The sequence below is a fragment of the Pseudopipra pipra genome, chromosome 15 (genome assembly GCF_036250125.1).
Source record: "Pseudopipra pipra isolate bDixPip1 chromosome 15, bDixPip1.hap1, whole genome shotgun sequence".
In the NCBI taxonomy this organism is placed as follows: Eukaryota; Metazoa; Chordata; class Aves; order Passeriformes; family Pipridae; genus Pseudopipra; species Pseudopipra pipra.
In genome coordinates this window covers 884,634-899,869 of record NC_087563.1, presented here as the reverse complement: position 1 = coordinate 899,869, position 15,236 = coordinate 884,634, and the positions used below count along the sequence as shown (strand labels likewise).

The 15,236-nt window shown below is 43.8% G+C and overlaps 1 protein-coding gene across 1 annotated transcript; it reads right to left on the bottom strand.

Annotated features, from left to right (window-relative positions):
- Positions 1-1,800: 1,800 nt before the first annotated feature.
- Positions 1,801-14,495, bottom strand: NPM1 (nucleophosmin 1). Its single transcript, XM_064671400.1, has 11 exons — positions 14,345-14,495; positions 13,634-13,713; positions 10,632-10,751; positions 9,761-9,854; positions 8,983-9,086; positions 8,388-8,449; positions 7,860-7,914; positions 6,647-6,736; positions 5,102-5,203; positions 3,137-3,211; positions 1,801-2,157 (listed from the first exon to the last, which is right to left on the bottom strand). Exons 1-11 carry the CDS (start codon positions 14,406-14,408, stop codon positions 2,119-2,121), a joined length of 885 nt encoding a protein of 294 aa, XP_064527470.1. The 5' UTR covers positions 14,409-14,495; the 3' UTR covers positions 1,801-2,118.
- Positions 14,496-15,236: the final 741 nt, after the last annotated feature.

Below are 15,236 nucleotides of genomic sequence, written 5' to 3'. Positions count from 1 at the left end.
TGCATCCAGTCATTGGATGGCCAGTCCCAAACAGAGCAAAGTGTTTGTGGAGTCTGGCAGAACAGGGCAGGGACAGGGCACACAGCCCCAGACACTGCCCACTCCTCACAACTGCAGCTCTGAGCCTGACCTCAAGATAACCAGGGCCAGGTGAAGTTATCATTATTACGCCATGAGGTGCCTCAAAGACATCTCACGATGCATAACACCAGCCTGACACAGGTTTTACTTACATTATACCCTGGCAACAGCACAGGAGGAAGTTTTCCTTTAGAGCTGTCCATACAGGCTTAATCTTCCCCCTGAAATGGTTGTGGCTGCAGCCCAGAGCTGCTTTGGTCAGTCACCTACAGACAACACCCTGGCTTTTCTTAAAAGTTTAATTATCAGAATATTTTATTGGTTGGATAGCCTCTTGCTGAAATTACTCTAGGATTTTCACTTGTTGAATCTTTGACACTAGACTTGCACTGTTTCACTTCCCTACTATGCACTTTGCTTGGCTTCGTTTTTCCAAAAAGAACTATTTGCTCCTGGAGACCTGCACTGCTTCCTATCACACCCAGAATCTCAACCATAGGAACACTAAGGGTTTTACAATAGCAAACTTTAAAAAAATGTATTTCCAGTGGCAATTTTACAGACCAAATTGTACATTCTACTTAAACAACTTGTAAAAAAAAAAACCTCAGTAAAAAAGAGACCCCATGCCCAATGAGCACAACCCAACAAGAGTTTACTATGTTTTGGGAAGGCAACTCCTACAGAATTCAGTGGTTCAAGTTCTTTAAATGAGGAAAACTTAAAGCTGATATGGTCTGTTTTAATGCCCTTCTGTTCTCAAATAATGGGTTTGCTGCTGTGAAGAACAGAAGTCAGCTGCATTAATTCTCAAACGTAGCATGGATTAAAGCCAAGTTTAATGGTTACCATACAACTGCTTAAATGTTTTCTTGCAAAGTCTTCTTTCAGTCTCCACACCATTACTCAGTTACTATACACGGATCTAACAGTCAAGCATTTGAAGTGATACAGCAGTTGGGCAGGAGCCTTGAGGAAGAGCTCAGTGCCAGGCACAGCATCCATGCTTTCCTTCCTTCACCTGAAAGCCCTTACACCTTATGTGACAACCAAAAGCAGTCCAAAATTTTAACTCTGCTTCTTAGTGTCATGTGTAAGCAATAATCAAAATAGCCTCGTCTCCCTGCCCATCTAAGCTTTTGCATTTGCTGATTAGTTCCTCAGCATTCCCAGGAATTTATCCACTGGCACCGCTCAATGAGCTCTCCAGGCACACCCTACAGCATTCAAGCTAATTCCCATCTCCAGAAAACCCTCACAGGAGTCATTATGAGAGGCAACCTCAGAGACTGCAGCTCCTCAGGGGAACAGTACAGCCAGCAATTCCCAAATCTAAACTATTGCATTTTACAAAGGGAGTCACAGCCCTACAAACCCGGTAGTTAGAGAGAAACCATAAACCAAAGCGCAATGAAGCGGATCAGAAATTGAGGCAGGAAGGGCTGGTTTAGGCAATTACATAATTAGTGGTCACTTTCAGACAAGAATAAAGCCCCGCTTACCACTTAGTCTTCTCACCAATCAGCTGTTCAGCAGCTGCAAAGCTCACGAACTCGAGTTCAGTTGTTTTGAAAGTTAACACAAATGAGACTAGCTGATATGTACTTGATGGAGAAAAGTAGCTAAAATACTTAAAGGTAAATTCCTAGGAGAACTTTAAAGCCTCATCTCTGAGTTCAATATGCAAGCTACCCGCAATCCATAAAAAAGAAACAATAGTACTTTATTAAAATACTAAATTTTATTCTTTTTCCACATACATTTAGTCTCCCCACCATTTCCATTTGCCTGACCACCACCACCACCATGCCTTATCAAAACATTCCATACATACTTAAAATGAAGCTGAGGGTGGAGTCCCGTCTTTAAAAACTAAACAGGCATTTTGGACAACACATTCTTGGCAAGGTAATCTGGATGACATTTATCAGACACAGGAGGGAAAGCTCTTTCAGCATTTGTAAAAAGAACAGCCAAATAATGGTTACAGAAGTAAGACTGCAGATTTTAATGAACTGTTTAAACTGTTTTCTTTTCTTACAGAGTCTGTCTCCACTGCCAGAGAGCTTGAATGACCTGGAAGTGTACACAAAAAGTTAGAAATTGGAATCCATTATTCAACTTATTTTCAGTTTACTATCCACTTATTCCATAAAATATTGATATTAAATTTTATAACAAAAAATGCATTTCTTTCAGAGAAAATCAAGTTGAAAGCATGACAGCATTAGGTCCTTCTGCTAGAAGGCTGTTATTCACACTAAGTCACAATAGTAAGAATGCAGTGAAGGTGAGTGAGAGGATGGGTGTGGACCAGCTAGGCAAATATTGGCTGAACTCTGCCTACCCTGGCTAATGTCAGAGCAGCTCCAGCAGCTGAGGAGAACTTCTTTTCAACATTCTTTCAAGAATCTATCAATTTGTCCATCAGACAAGTTTACTCTAAACCACCAGGGGAATCAGGAAAGCATAAGGAATTCTGTCACTGGAAAAAAGTTAACTTACAGGAATTCTGATAGGGAAATCTAAGACACATTTTAGCCCAGTCTATGTTAGGTAATAACTAATTCAGAAACTTGCTTCCTGATATCACCATCTAGCTTGCCCTCTTTCAAGAGCTCAGTTCATTCTGGGACAAAACGTAGCAAGAACGCCACAATCTCCATCACAAAACAGCTCCCCCCTCCCAGACACCCTCCCCAACCAAGGGCTGAACAGCAGACTGGCCTAGGTGGCCAAATTCAGCAGTAAGGAAAACCACAGCTCATTTCCTTAGCCAATATGGTGCCAAAAGGAAAATTCTGTGGGTTTAGTATGCAAGAGATAATTTACCAACCATATAAAAGTTGGAAAAATGTAATAAAATATTAGCTTTCCTATCTTAGCCAACTAAACCCTTAAAAACCATTCCCGTTTATGTAATTTGAAGTATTGTTTGTGGTTTGTAACCCTTTGAAACAGTCCAAAGCTTGTAAAGATTAAGAAGTGGAAAAGAATCCTTAAGTCAGGTTATAAAAGTTTTTGGACTTTATCAAGCTCAAATAAATTCAGTTACCTTCTGATCCTCCGTCCTGAAGCAATTCTTAACGTAGTTGGCAAATTTGGGTTCCAGCTTAGGCAGGATAGTACCCTATTTTGAAAAAAAGGCAAACTTCACTGTATGCAGGTCATTTAATGATTCCAATAAATAACCTATGTAGCTGAAATCCTTTGCAACACATGTGGAATTTTACTGAGCCCACCTTGCAACTTCCCACACCAATCTGCTTTAAACCGTTTTAAAATTTTCTTCTCTACAATATCCAGGGCATTTCTCACAGGAGTGAGTGGTTATGCACTAAAACTGCTGTCCAAGACTCCAGAGCATAACAGCAAGCAGTCACCACTTCAAATAATGCTGTTTGCAGTCAGATAAAGCTGTTAACTTGCTGGCTGTCAGCTGAAGTGCTGTGGAACCTGGGAATGCACACACCCCCTGCCTTATTCAGGGATGCTCTAGCACCATCTTGGAAAATATTTATTTAATCAGCCTGCTACAGTAGCACCATACACAGCTTTTCCCAGCAAAAACACTCTTCAGCAAGTGTATTTTTAAGCTCCTTTTGCCAATCCTCTGCTCTGCTCCCCTCCACAGCGACACGTCTCCTGGGACCAGCTCAGCCACTGGTGCTTACGCTGCAGAAACACCCTGAGCGTGGTTCCTCTGTCACGGAACACCACCCCAGTGTCCAGGTTAGCATGACCCACTGGGATGGTACCACCCACCCCTGTCAGATCACAACCCAGGGACATGCATTCCCACCCTCAGCACAACCTCTCATTGCTCACTCTGCACCCACTCTGCATCGGAACACTTTTAGCCTTGTTTTGCATTCCTGGGACAAAGCAGCCTCAAAACACTAATGATCTAAGCAGAAGATAATCCTAATTCTTTAGGTGACTTTGTTTGCCACTATAAGGGGTCAAGAAGTTTATGAATCTTAAATAAAAACCCCAACAAACAGAATTCTTCAGAGCACCATTATCAGCCAAAAGTAAGTCTCCAATGAAGAATCTGGTTCAGTCACAAGTGAGCACATGATTTCTAAGCACACTTCTTGCCACAAAGCAAAACCAGACATCAGGCCCTCAGTACCATGTATTCTAGGCACAGGTGTACTCAGAATACACCCCCAGCTGGCACAATCTCTGCAGCCAAGGAAATAAAACATGGATTGCATGCACAAATTTAAATATTCTTATGTCCTATTATAACTTCTTTATACAGACTGAGCTAAATCAAATCACTTTTAAACTTGGCTAAGGGGGAAAAGAATTGCTATTACTTGTTATGCTTTTACCCAACCATCCTGTAACTCAGTTTCCTTTTTAGACTTAAATAGCAGTTAAGAAAAATACTCATATGTGTAACTATGAAGTCCTAGTCAAAGCTGGTAACAACCAAAAGCCAAATGACTGCCCTGCTGCCTTCAAAAAGGTGAAACAACCATTGAGGGGAGACCCAATTAATTTCATATCCCTTCAGAAAGCAAACACTTTCAGGTCTTCCATGACATTATCTCATATGACAAGCACCTATCTCTCTCTTCTGAAAGTTACTGAGGCTTACAGGCATCTAGACAGCTAAGGTGAATATTGCTTCAAGAGCAAGCCATTCCCAGCATGTGAAGAACTCACTCTGCCTTACTCTAGTAACCTAAAATGTGTACACTAGTACACATATAGAATAAAGATTGTTGAAAGTTTGTTATAGGTTTTTTCAAATTTTAACTGGGACAGTTCACTAAGAAATACCAAACTACTAATCAGCACCACAAGAGGCATCCAGAAACAAAGTGGTTTTGTTTCTCCTGAGTACAGAGGCTTCTTTTTGTCCCAAATCTGTATTTGTTTCTCTGATTTTAAACATCAACACCCTCTGATAACAGCCATCAATGACATATAACCATTTCTTAAAAACATCCAATTCTTCTGATCTGTGGAAGCATAGAAGAGAAACCTCGAGTTTCCAAAAACTCACCTTATCTACAGATGCTTGCATTTTCGCTTTAATCTCCTCTAATGACAGAGGGACTTTTGGTGCTTTTGGAGATAGAGTTTTATCCTTCTTGGAATCTGGAGTCTGAAAATGATTAATTTTATTAACAACTTGCACATAAAGCTACCAAGATTTATAAAAGCAGCATATATTAGAACCTACTGTGGATTTTATATGGAATGGAAAAACTAGCTAGCACATACATATTCCATACGGTTTTCAAAAAGTCATGAAAGCTAAATCTGTGCTTCCAACACATTCCTCAGAAACAAGAAAAAGTACAGTATTCAAGTTTGGAGCTAACATCTTATGTTTCTGAGCAGGTGCCTCCACAGCTCTTTTTCTCAACAGAAATGAAACCAAAAATAGCCAAAACCTTCAGTGATTCAGAGTTTACTCCACATCTGCAGCCAGATTAGGTCATGCTTTAAAAGGCACATCTGTACTACTTCTGAGATGCTCTCCTGCCATCCAGCCCATGCTCATTTCTGTATGAACACCAAAAAATGTGGTAGTTTGAGCCACATTAGAAATCCAAAATCCAATTTCCAGGCCTCTCTCTCTTTGGTGTGTCTCCAGTTTTGCCTGGGATTTCTTTCCCTGATTCCGAGCTGTTTTGTCAGCAGCCCATCTACTTGGCTCTGCTCAAGTGCTGAGCCTCTAAAATCCACCCCCCCACCAGCCTCAATGCAGTGGGGGGGGGGAAGCTCCCTAGCTTTGGCCACAGGCAGTTTGGTCCAGTTATACACTGTCCCAAGTGTCCCGCAGCTGCAGGGGAGGGGAAGAGGGCCTGGCCTCCTCCCTCTTACCTCAGGTGCTGTGAATCTCTTCCTTCACAGCACACACTCCAAATGCTGCCTCTAACTCTGGCCTAGGCAGAGTTGGGGGGCCGCAGGGCTCGCCTCCCCCCCCGGAGGGGGAGAAGGAGCCCAGCCACCCCCTGGCCTTCTTCACCTACACGCAGCAGACACCACAGCAAAACTCCCAACAGCTCCCAGTGCCGTGTATATATGATTTTTCAGCAGAAGCAAACAACATGGACAGTGACTGGCTCTCCAGGGAACACTGCCCTGGCACCTGGCATCACATGTGAATACACACAGCAAGGAAAAGCTGCATAAGGAAGCAGGACACAATTACAAAGCACTGAACAAGAAAACTGTCCGTTCTGAGACAGATGAGTTCAGTGAGAGCCACTCAGCAGCAGCAGCCTCTGCATGTACTCCAGTGGGAATATGCTTGGCAGCCACACTCTTGCACAAGGTGCTAGCAAAGAGATTCTGTATTTCAAACCGAGGGATCACCAATATTCCCAAGGGACAGCACGTCTGATTTCAACCTTGGCTGTTGTAGTCATGTATTGATCACTGAAGGGTTTCACAGGAGAACAGTATTCTCAACATGCTTCGTATTAAGATTCAAACACCTAACTTAAAGGCTAGTATGTTATTTGAAGTTACCATTAGGCAAGAAAACTAGCTTCCACACTAGAATAAACCTTTGGTTTACTCATCTGTTTTCACTCACTTTTGATTTAGATGCTGGTGTGGACGGCTTAGAGTCTTTTCCATTTTGCTTTGCTTTCTGCATACTTTTTCCTGAAACCTCACGGACTGGCTGTAAAGCAAGCACACAAGTTCATTTGCCAAATGAACTGCACGTAGATGCTAAGATCATTAAAATAATACTAAAGATTTTGTGACAAATTCATATACTACTTAACCTCAAAAAACTATTCTCACTATCCAGGAAACATGGTCAACATCCATCATTTAAGCAAAAAAGCATATTACAGGAACCCAAATGAAAACCTGTTAGTGCAGCACAACACGTAACATACATTCCATTATGATACAACTACGCGAGATCCTCACTTTATATTCCTTATATATTACACCTTTCCTTACATATTACTATGCAGTGTTTGGGGGGCAGATATTGCATTAACTATTATTTCTTGTTTGGCATTCCATACAGAAACATCATCTGAGATGTGCATGGGACATGATACCACATGCACATTTAGGAATTGGGAGTCTTATACTCCTATGTAAATCAAGGGACCATTTTGTTCAGCCACACTAGATTGGGTTAGATGGCAGGAATCTGCAGTTCAGATTGTCTTTACCAGGCCTTAATCCACTGTGCACTATCACCTATGGAAATTCATTAGGACAGAGCAGCACACAGTGAATTAAATATTCGTTTCCAAACAGTACATATGAACATAAAACTTCAAGCCTAAGTACACAAGCTTAAGAAAAAGAAAATGCCTCCCCTTGTCCCTCTGCAGCTGCCCTGCTGTGTGTTTGTTCCACCACCAGATGGCCCTCGAGGGCTGACAGAATTGCACTCACGTTTATATCCTTCTGTATTTGAAGGACTAATAAGTCCTTTCCACAGCCTGCAGGACTAACAAGGGCAAACCACAATCCACTGTGACCAGGATTTGCTGCCCAACAGCCATACAGGCCCCCTACCAGTCTGACAACTGCATGTGTGTGCTGTTAACCCCCCAGTCACCCCTCTGCAGCCAAGGAAATAAAACATGGATTGCATGCACATTCATATTTAAACATTCTTATGTCCTATTACAATTTCTTTACACAGACTGAGCCAAATCAAAAGCATCCCCCATTTGCACATGCCAGACAGCTGTGCTTAAACTCACTGATTTAAGGGACTACCTGCCCAGTTACTGTTGTATCACAGTGTGAGTGTCTATGTATATGCCACTTACTTTCTTCACTGGTGGTTTAATTTCTTCCTCATCATCCTCTAAGTCATCCTCATCACTACAATTAGAAAGGAGGTCACTCACCAAAACTCAAGATTCACATCAGGAAATAATCTTCCCCTTCCCTCCCAGTAAAATGTTTTCCTCATGAAGGAAGTAATCTTCCCAGCTCTACCTTATACCTTGTTTTCGCACATGGCAAGGTTGTCAGAGCAAGCACTACCTTTAAAGCAGTTAAATGAACTTCCTTCTGCCTTAAAACTGAAGGCAAGTATCTTAGGGACTTCCACTACTAATAAAGAAATTCTAGCTTTATTACAAATTAACAAATAACAGGAAGCCAAGTTTTATAACCCAGTATGACACATTTGAATAACACTAATTTAGACTGCATTGTGGAGATAAATGAGGCAATTCTGCTTTTTCCCTAGCCAAGATAAAAAACAGCTTGCTCACAGTTATGCCATACAATTCATATTCTGAAAGTTGACCCTGTATTTCAAAATACATTATCAAAACAAGAATACATACTCATCATCATCATCCTCATCTTCATCATCATCCTCATCATCTTCTGATAATTTTGGTTTTTTCTTTAAAAACAAAAAAGTATGCTAAGCGTTAATACCATTTTACACCAATAAAGAGCAACTGTCATCCCAAAAATTTCACAGCATAATTACAAATACTATCTTCCATCAATTTAGCTAAAACTCAGGTTACAGCTGCCAAGTCCAAAACTACTCATAAATTTACAGCACGCTCTGAGCACATGAACCTTTCATCTACAGGAAAGAGCTTCAATCAGCATTTCAACCCCTGCAGTACACTGATGTTTATACCAGAATCTGCACACACTCAGTTCACAGAGAGAATTCAGAGTATTTACTGCAGTGGACAAAGTTTCCACAAAAGTAGCCATTACATTTTGTGCCTCCAACAAAGCTTTGGGAACTATCTGCACTTAAATACATTCCTGTAACTTGTCAAGATGCAAGTACAAAATAATCCTTTCCCACATATTAAGTGAATCATAGCAAGCCATCTAAGTGCATACTTCTAGAGGCAGCATTAATACCAAACCAAAAGAAAATGCTTCTAACAAGGTGACTGCAAGTCCATATACCTGTGGTGTTTTAGCTCCTCCTCCACTTGCTGGTCTCTTCGTTGAAGCGTTCACAATTTTTGCATCATCTTCTTCCTCATCTGATTCTGGTTCTTCTTCTAATGCTGAAAAAGTGAAGGCAGCATGTAAAAACCTCACTTTATTTAATAATAATAACATAATAATGAATTGATGGGAAGCTCCTACTAGTGACCAAACCACTGAGATCAGAAACTTTTCCAGCTGACTGCATGCAGGTACTACTACACTGAAACCAAAAGTAGGCGAACAACCATTCATACACACTAGTTTTAACACCCCTCACAGATAAGAGGCCAAAGAAAGTTAAGAGTAACATTTTCTCCATTCCTCAGGAGATACATTTTAAAACTTCTAGAGAAAGATGAGTTTCAAAGACAATCCTACAAAGGAGAAGGCTAGTCCTGGCTTAGTTTAGTTCAAACTCAGAACTATTTCATGGGCAGTCTTCTCACACTCAGCTGAGAACAGAAGGCCTACTGTAGGACGCTAGCACCCACTTTCCAGGGCAGAAATTAGAACTCCAATTGCAATGCTGACAAATGCCCCTTACCCATACAAGGCACGTGGCAAGAAAAGGCATGCAAGCATTTCAATGAAATGCTTTGTCCTACAGCCACCTCATGCCTCCAGGGACTGTGACAAAGATTCAGGGGGTCAGTATCAGAAAAGGCACTGCTTGAGACACCAGTTACACAGCCCTGTAAGTTCTGTTGGGGCTGCTAGGTGCAAAGCCCCATGAGTACCCAGCCATACGTACCTACGAGGTGCTGCCCGCTGACATAAACAGGCCCTGAACCGCATTTCAACCTCAGCACCACGGGCGGTGTGATCTCAAAGCCCCCTAACGAAACCTGGAGGAAAAAGTGGTTTTATTTAGTCAAATCTTCTGGGGAAAGTATAGTCAACAGACAGTCCACTCAAATGAAAACAAGAACTCTGTAGACTCCATGACTAACACAGTTACTCCAAGTTCCCACCTGACAGAATATTCCAGAAGTGTTAAGAGTCAAATCAGGGTCAATAAGCTACCAACAGTGTTTACTATATCTAATTTATCCTATCCACCTAAGCCAGACCAATCCACACTCGTTTTACTTCCCTTGCCAACAATGCCAATTTGAACATTACCCATCCCACCTGCCCACAGCATAGGGCACTTCTACTTGTACATCATCAGCAACACTGAATCAAACTACATTCCAGATGGCAGAAATGACAAGAAGAGTGCCCTTAAATCAAGAAACAGCAGCAGTCATCTTCAGAATCTCTTAAGAGCTTGAGACATGCAGAAAAGCTAATTATTCTCATCCCACGCTCAAAGCAACACAGGCTACAGATGCATCTGGCCTGCATATACATCTGTATACATTTAGATAACATGCATAATTACTAACACTTTTTAAAAAATGCATAATTTGAGCAAGTGTATTACCTCCAGATGACTAAAGTAACTCTACGAGGCACAAAAAGTACTTTCGTATTTACTACACATCAAAACTGACATTTGTCTTAGCACACTTATCACTGTTCATTTTCACTAAAATTCAGTTGACCCAAGCCCGTTTTTATCTACTTTTTGTCACCCGAGACCAAATTCCCAGTAGATTTTCCCACATTCCTGCACTTACTGTAGGCTGCACTGACATTTTCAGGGATGCCAGCACTACTTTAGTAGGGTTGCCTTCATAGTCCAGGGCTTCTGCTTCTACAACGTGTAATTCGTCTTTGGCTCCAGCACCTAAAGTAACCTGTAAAGTCAAGAACAGGGCAGTCTGAGCATCTGCTTAAATATCTTTAAGTCTTTTAACTCCACTCACTGTTCTGCATCAATTAATGCTGAAGTCTTTATTTCTGACTGCTAATGATTCCATCAAACTCCATCCCAAGCCAATATCCCTCTTTCCCCACAACACTGGCACTTCCAAGGTGCAACTCTAGGCATGTGTTTTGAAAGCGAAATCAGGCCTTTTGCTACTGGATCACTGCATTGAAATGGGTCAGTGACAAGTTCAGTCAGCCCTGAAGCTGGTCCAAGGAAAGAACTAAAAACACATGCCAAGAGGAAAGCTAAAAACTACCTCTTTCACAGGATCACAGTCTATATTCTTCCCCTTCCCGCCCTCTTTCATCTGCCAATGGCTTCCCTTTGTCACACTACACTTTTTGTTTACTTGCCATTCACTGAGGAGTCAAGTAAAAACGGCTCAGTTCAGTACTGTCATTTATGCACATGCCTTTTGCTTTATTTCACCATGGACTGAGAGCTGCTGTCCCAGGGCATTTCAAAACTCGAGTGCCTGGATTCCTTACCCTGAGTATGAGTCTGGTACTTCCTGAAGTTTCAAAACTCATAGCTGCAGGGAGGCAAATGTGTGATATGCATCGGTCAGGCCTGAAATTCCAGTTCACTGAACCTCTGGCCTTTGAGTCAGGACTACATGCAGAAGATGTAAAAACCAAGATTGCTTTGAAGTACTACAGTTACTCCTGGGACCAGTGCACAAGGTTCTGTGCTTCCTTTCCCACTGCCCATACAAAGAAAGCCTTCCACCCTCCACAAAAGATGTGGGTGTAAACACTTCAGGCAGAGGCACACAAAGTTTCCATTCTCCAGAAGCTGAGCTTTAAGGAGGTTACAATGGTCCAGACTAGATGTATCAGACTGAAGGCAGAGAAACAATACTGGATTTACTACTCCATGCAAATTTTGTTACTGCTAATTTAAAGAGGTGAAATTGCTGCTCTGATCTCACCTCTTGACAGGTTGGCAAAAACACCGAATTTATCAGCTGGTGAGACAAATTTTGGAGCATGCCCTTCTTCACCCCCAATTACTGCTGTCATTTGCACCAGTTCAAGTAATACTACAGCACACTTACCATTCATGTATTTCCTGAGTGTTTGGCAAACATCCATTCACTTGCTTTAATTTCTACATTGAAAGAATGCACTGACTAAACAGGTAATGAAGCAAAGACCATTCCTTTCCATTCTTACCTATTTTTTGTAAGACATTTACAGAAACTCTCATGTCAATTTAAACCTCTACATACATTAATAGTCTTGTACTTTTACTCTTTTTCTGCCCATCTTTCTGTACCTCCTGCCCAAGTCCATCACTACATTTGTATCTTAATGGGCACTGTCAGCCTTTACACCACCAGGCTTGTACCAGGTGCACGATCAGTCACCAGGTATTTGCTATCTTCACACCTTATCTTTTATCAAGTCCTTCCTCTGCTCACCAAGGAATCTTCTGTTTGTAGCCATGTCCAAGACCTTCCAAGTCTCTTAAACATTTCCAGTTTGCCACTTGATATTTTAACACCCATTTCTCCTGTTAGTATTAACTCTTACCTTTCAAAAGACAGATTTAGCTTCCCCCCCCCTCCACAACCCTAACAACAAAGTAGTGCTGTGGATCCAACCTACTTTATCCCTCTTGATGTGCTGAAAATCAGAAGAGATGCTACAGGTAATTAAAATAAAAAAAAAGGATCTTTGGGTAAAGCTATACAAGTCAAATATCATTCAGTGACTAATTCCATCTGCATGACAAACGTTCAGATACAAGAATTTTGTGTATGGACTTGTCCTGTACATACTTTACTGTTATATACTTCCACCAAAAGAAATTGTACTTAAGAACAAATTACTCATTGTCAAGTCCAGGCTGTAATTTTCATAATATACAAGGACTGAAGACACGTGACTCACACCACCAGAAGTGTTTTAAATAACACTATATTTGGAGAGCATTATTATGCAAGTCACCTGTAGGAAGCAATTCTGCTGCAGGAATTAGTCCACAATTATAAGACTCTCTTGTTTCATCATCAAAACACCTTTTTGTATTCAAATAAACACAGCAATAAACAATAGTGAAGCTACAACTCTAATTCCTTTTCCATGAAGCTGAGCCACATTGATGTTCTCCTACCCAAAACCAACATGGTCAGCCCAGAACAAAGGCCTTGAAATACCACTTGTGTGGCACCACAAAGATCTAAGGACACTTCCAAGAAATCATGTACAGATCCCATTCCCAGGATCAGCAAGGAGTCTGTGAGATGAATTATCTGAACAGAAGATGTGCCTTCCTCAGAGGGCAAACCAAGGACAGTAAATCAAAACATAAACCTTTCTTCCTCTCATTCAGACTTACTTATTATCTGCTTCTGGGCAAGAAAAAGAACTGGAATTATGTTTGGGAACATACTGAAAAGCTTTTCAAAACAAAGTTACTAATGAAGTCTAAGAAAGTGTGTCTATCTATGATTCCTATAAATTTGTCCTTGCCCCTGTGCTCCTGTAGCACCTGCACTATTGTATTAGAGATGCCTGAGTGCATATTTTGGCATTTAATTATATTTACTATATACTAACCTACTGTGGATTGGTTTTTAACCTTTCTCAGCCTTATACTGCTTGCTGTAAGCAATAAAACACCACTGGATGCACTTTTTTCAATACAGCAAATATTAAAAGTGACATGATATACTTTACTCCCACTAAGAGGTTACTTTTAACAGATTAGCCTAAAAACACTTACCACTGAAAAAATAAAGTTCTAGGGGAAAAAACAATACACAAAAAAACTCACCCCCTGTTAAGACAAAACAATACTTGCCGTTCTCAGAGACAACTGGTGCTCATTTTCTTCATCATCTACTTTGAACTGATACTCCTTATCTGCTTTAAGTTCACAACCTGCGAAAAGACAATTAAAGTATAACCCTCCTGTTTTATTTAATAAGTATTTGCTAATCATTTATTTTAACCTTGCTGCTTTTCTAGAACTTGCACCGAGCATTAGCGGCACTCTGGGCTCGCAGGCGGGGGAACACGTGGGATAGGGAAAACCCCAGGCGAGCCCGCGGCCTGGTGCCGAGCACGCAACTCCCGCGTGGCCCGTTCCAGCCCATCCGCTGTGAGACCACTCCCGCCCAGCGTCCCCCGCGCTGTCCGGGCCGGTGCCACCTCCACAAGGGCCCGGCGGGGCGGCCGGGCCTGCGGGGCAGCCCCACGCTCGACCCCGCCGCGCTCCACGTGCTCCGCCTCCCGCCGCGCTGCCATGTGCTCCGCGGGCGCGCCGCGTCCTTAGGAACGGGCGGGAGGCACCGGGAACAAAGCGGGAACAACGCGGGAACAACGCGGGAACAAAGCGGGACGGGCCGCGCCACGTGCGGCGCGCGCGGGAACGGCCCGGCCGGACCCTCCCACCCCACCCACCCACCATGAGGGGCCGCGCTCGGCCCGCACAGGCCGCGGCCACATGCGGGCCCTGCCCGGCCTCGGGGCCTGCGGGGGCGGCGGGGCCCGGGCGCGCGGGGCACGTTACCGAAGAGAAAGGTCTGCGGGCGCAGGGGCCCCATGCTCTCCATATCCATGGCACTGTCCTCCATGGCGGGCGGGCGGGCGGGCGCAGCGGACAGAAGGTATCAGCAGCAGCGCGAGCCGACACGCATTAAAGGAAGCCGCACCCCCGCCCCCGCGCTGATATAGCCCGCGAGCTCTCGCGAGACCCGCAAGTCGGTCACGCCCCCGGCTCCCTCCCCGCACCGCCCCTGCGCACGCGCGGAGGGGGGTCGCGCGCGCGGGGTTGGCCCGGCCGGCGGGGGGCGCCGAGGGGGCGGAGCCTGAGGGGCGGTCGGTGTGGGGGGCGGGGGGGTCAGAGATGGGGGTCGGAGGTGGAGGCCTGAGGGACCGACCGATCTGCCGAACCCTGCCGGGGTCGTTCCCGCTCGGGGCCCGGCCGCCGGAGCCTCCCCAGGGGCTGAAGGACCGAGGGGCTCCTTCACGACACGCGGCGCAGAGCGGAGGGCGCGTCGGGAGCTGCTCAGCGGCAGCGGGGCCCTGCTGCGCGGAAACGTGCTCTTCTCGCTCCCCCGCTGCGTGTGCCTGAGCTGGGCGCTCCTGTCGGTTTGGACTGAAATAAAAACTAAACAACAGCAGCGCCTTTCCCCGTGCACTGCCTGCTGGGATGAGCTCCCATCCCCAGGTACCTGGGCCACTGGCTCAGGGACAATAATCTTTCGGGAAACCCCTTTTCAGCTAGTGTGTGATGGGAGCAAACCAGTTTTTAATGTGAATTAGCACATGGGGAAATCTGTCACAACAAATTTGAAAGTCACAGGTTATTTTATACTCGGAGCTACAAGCCCTGGAAAGACAGGTGGCCCTGGATGGACCCACCATCCACGTTCCAGGCTGTCCTGTCCAGGGGCTGGTCT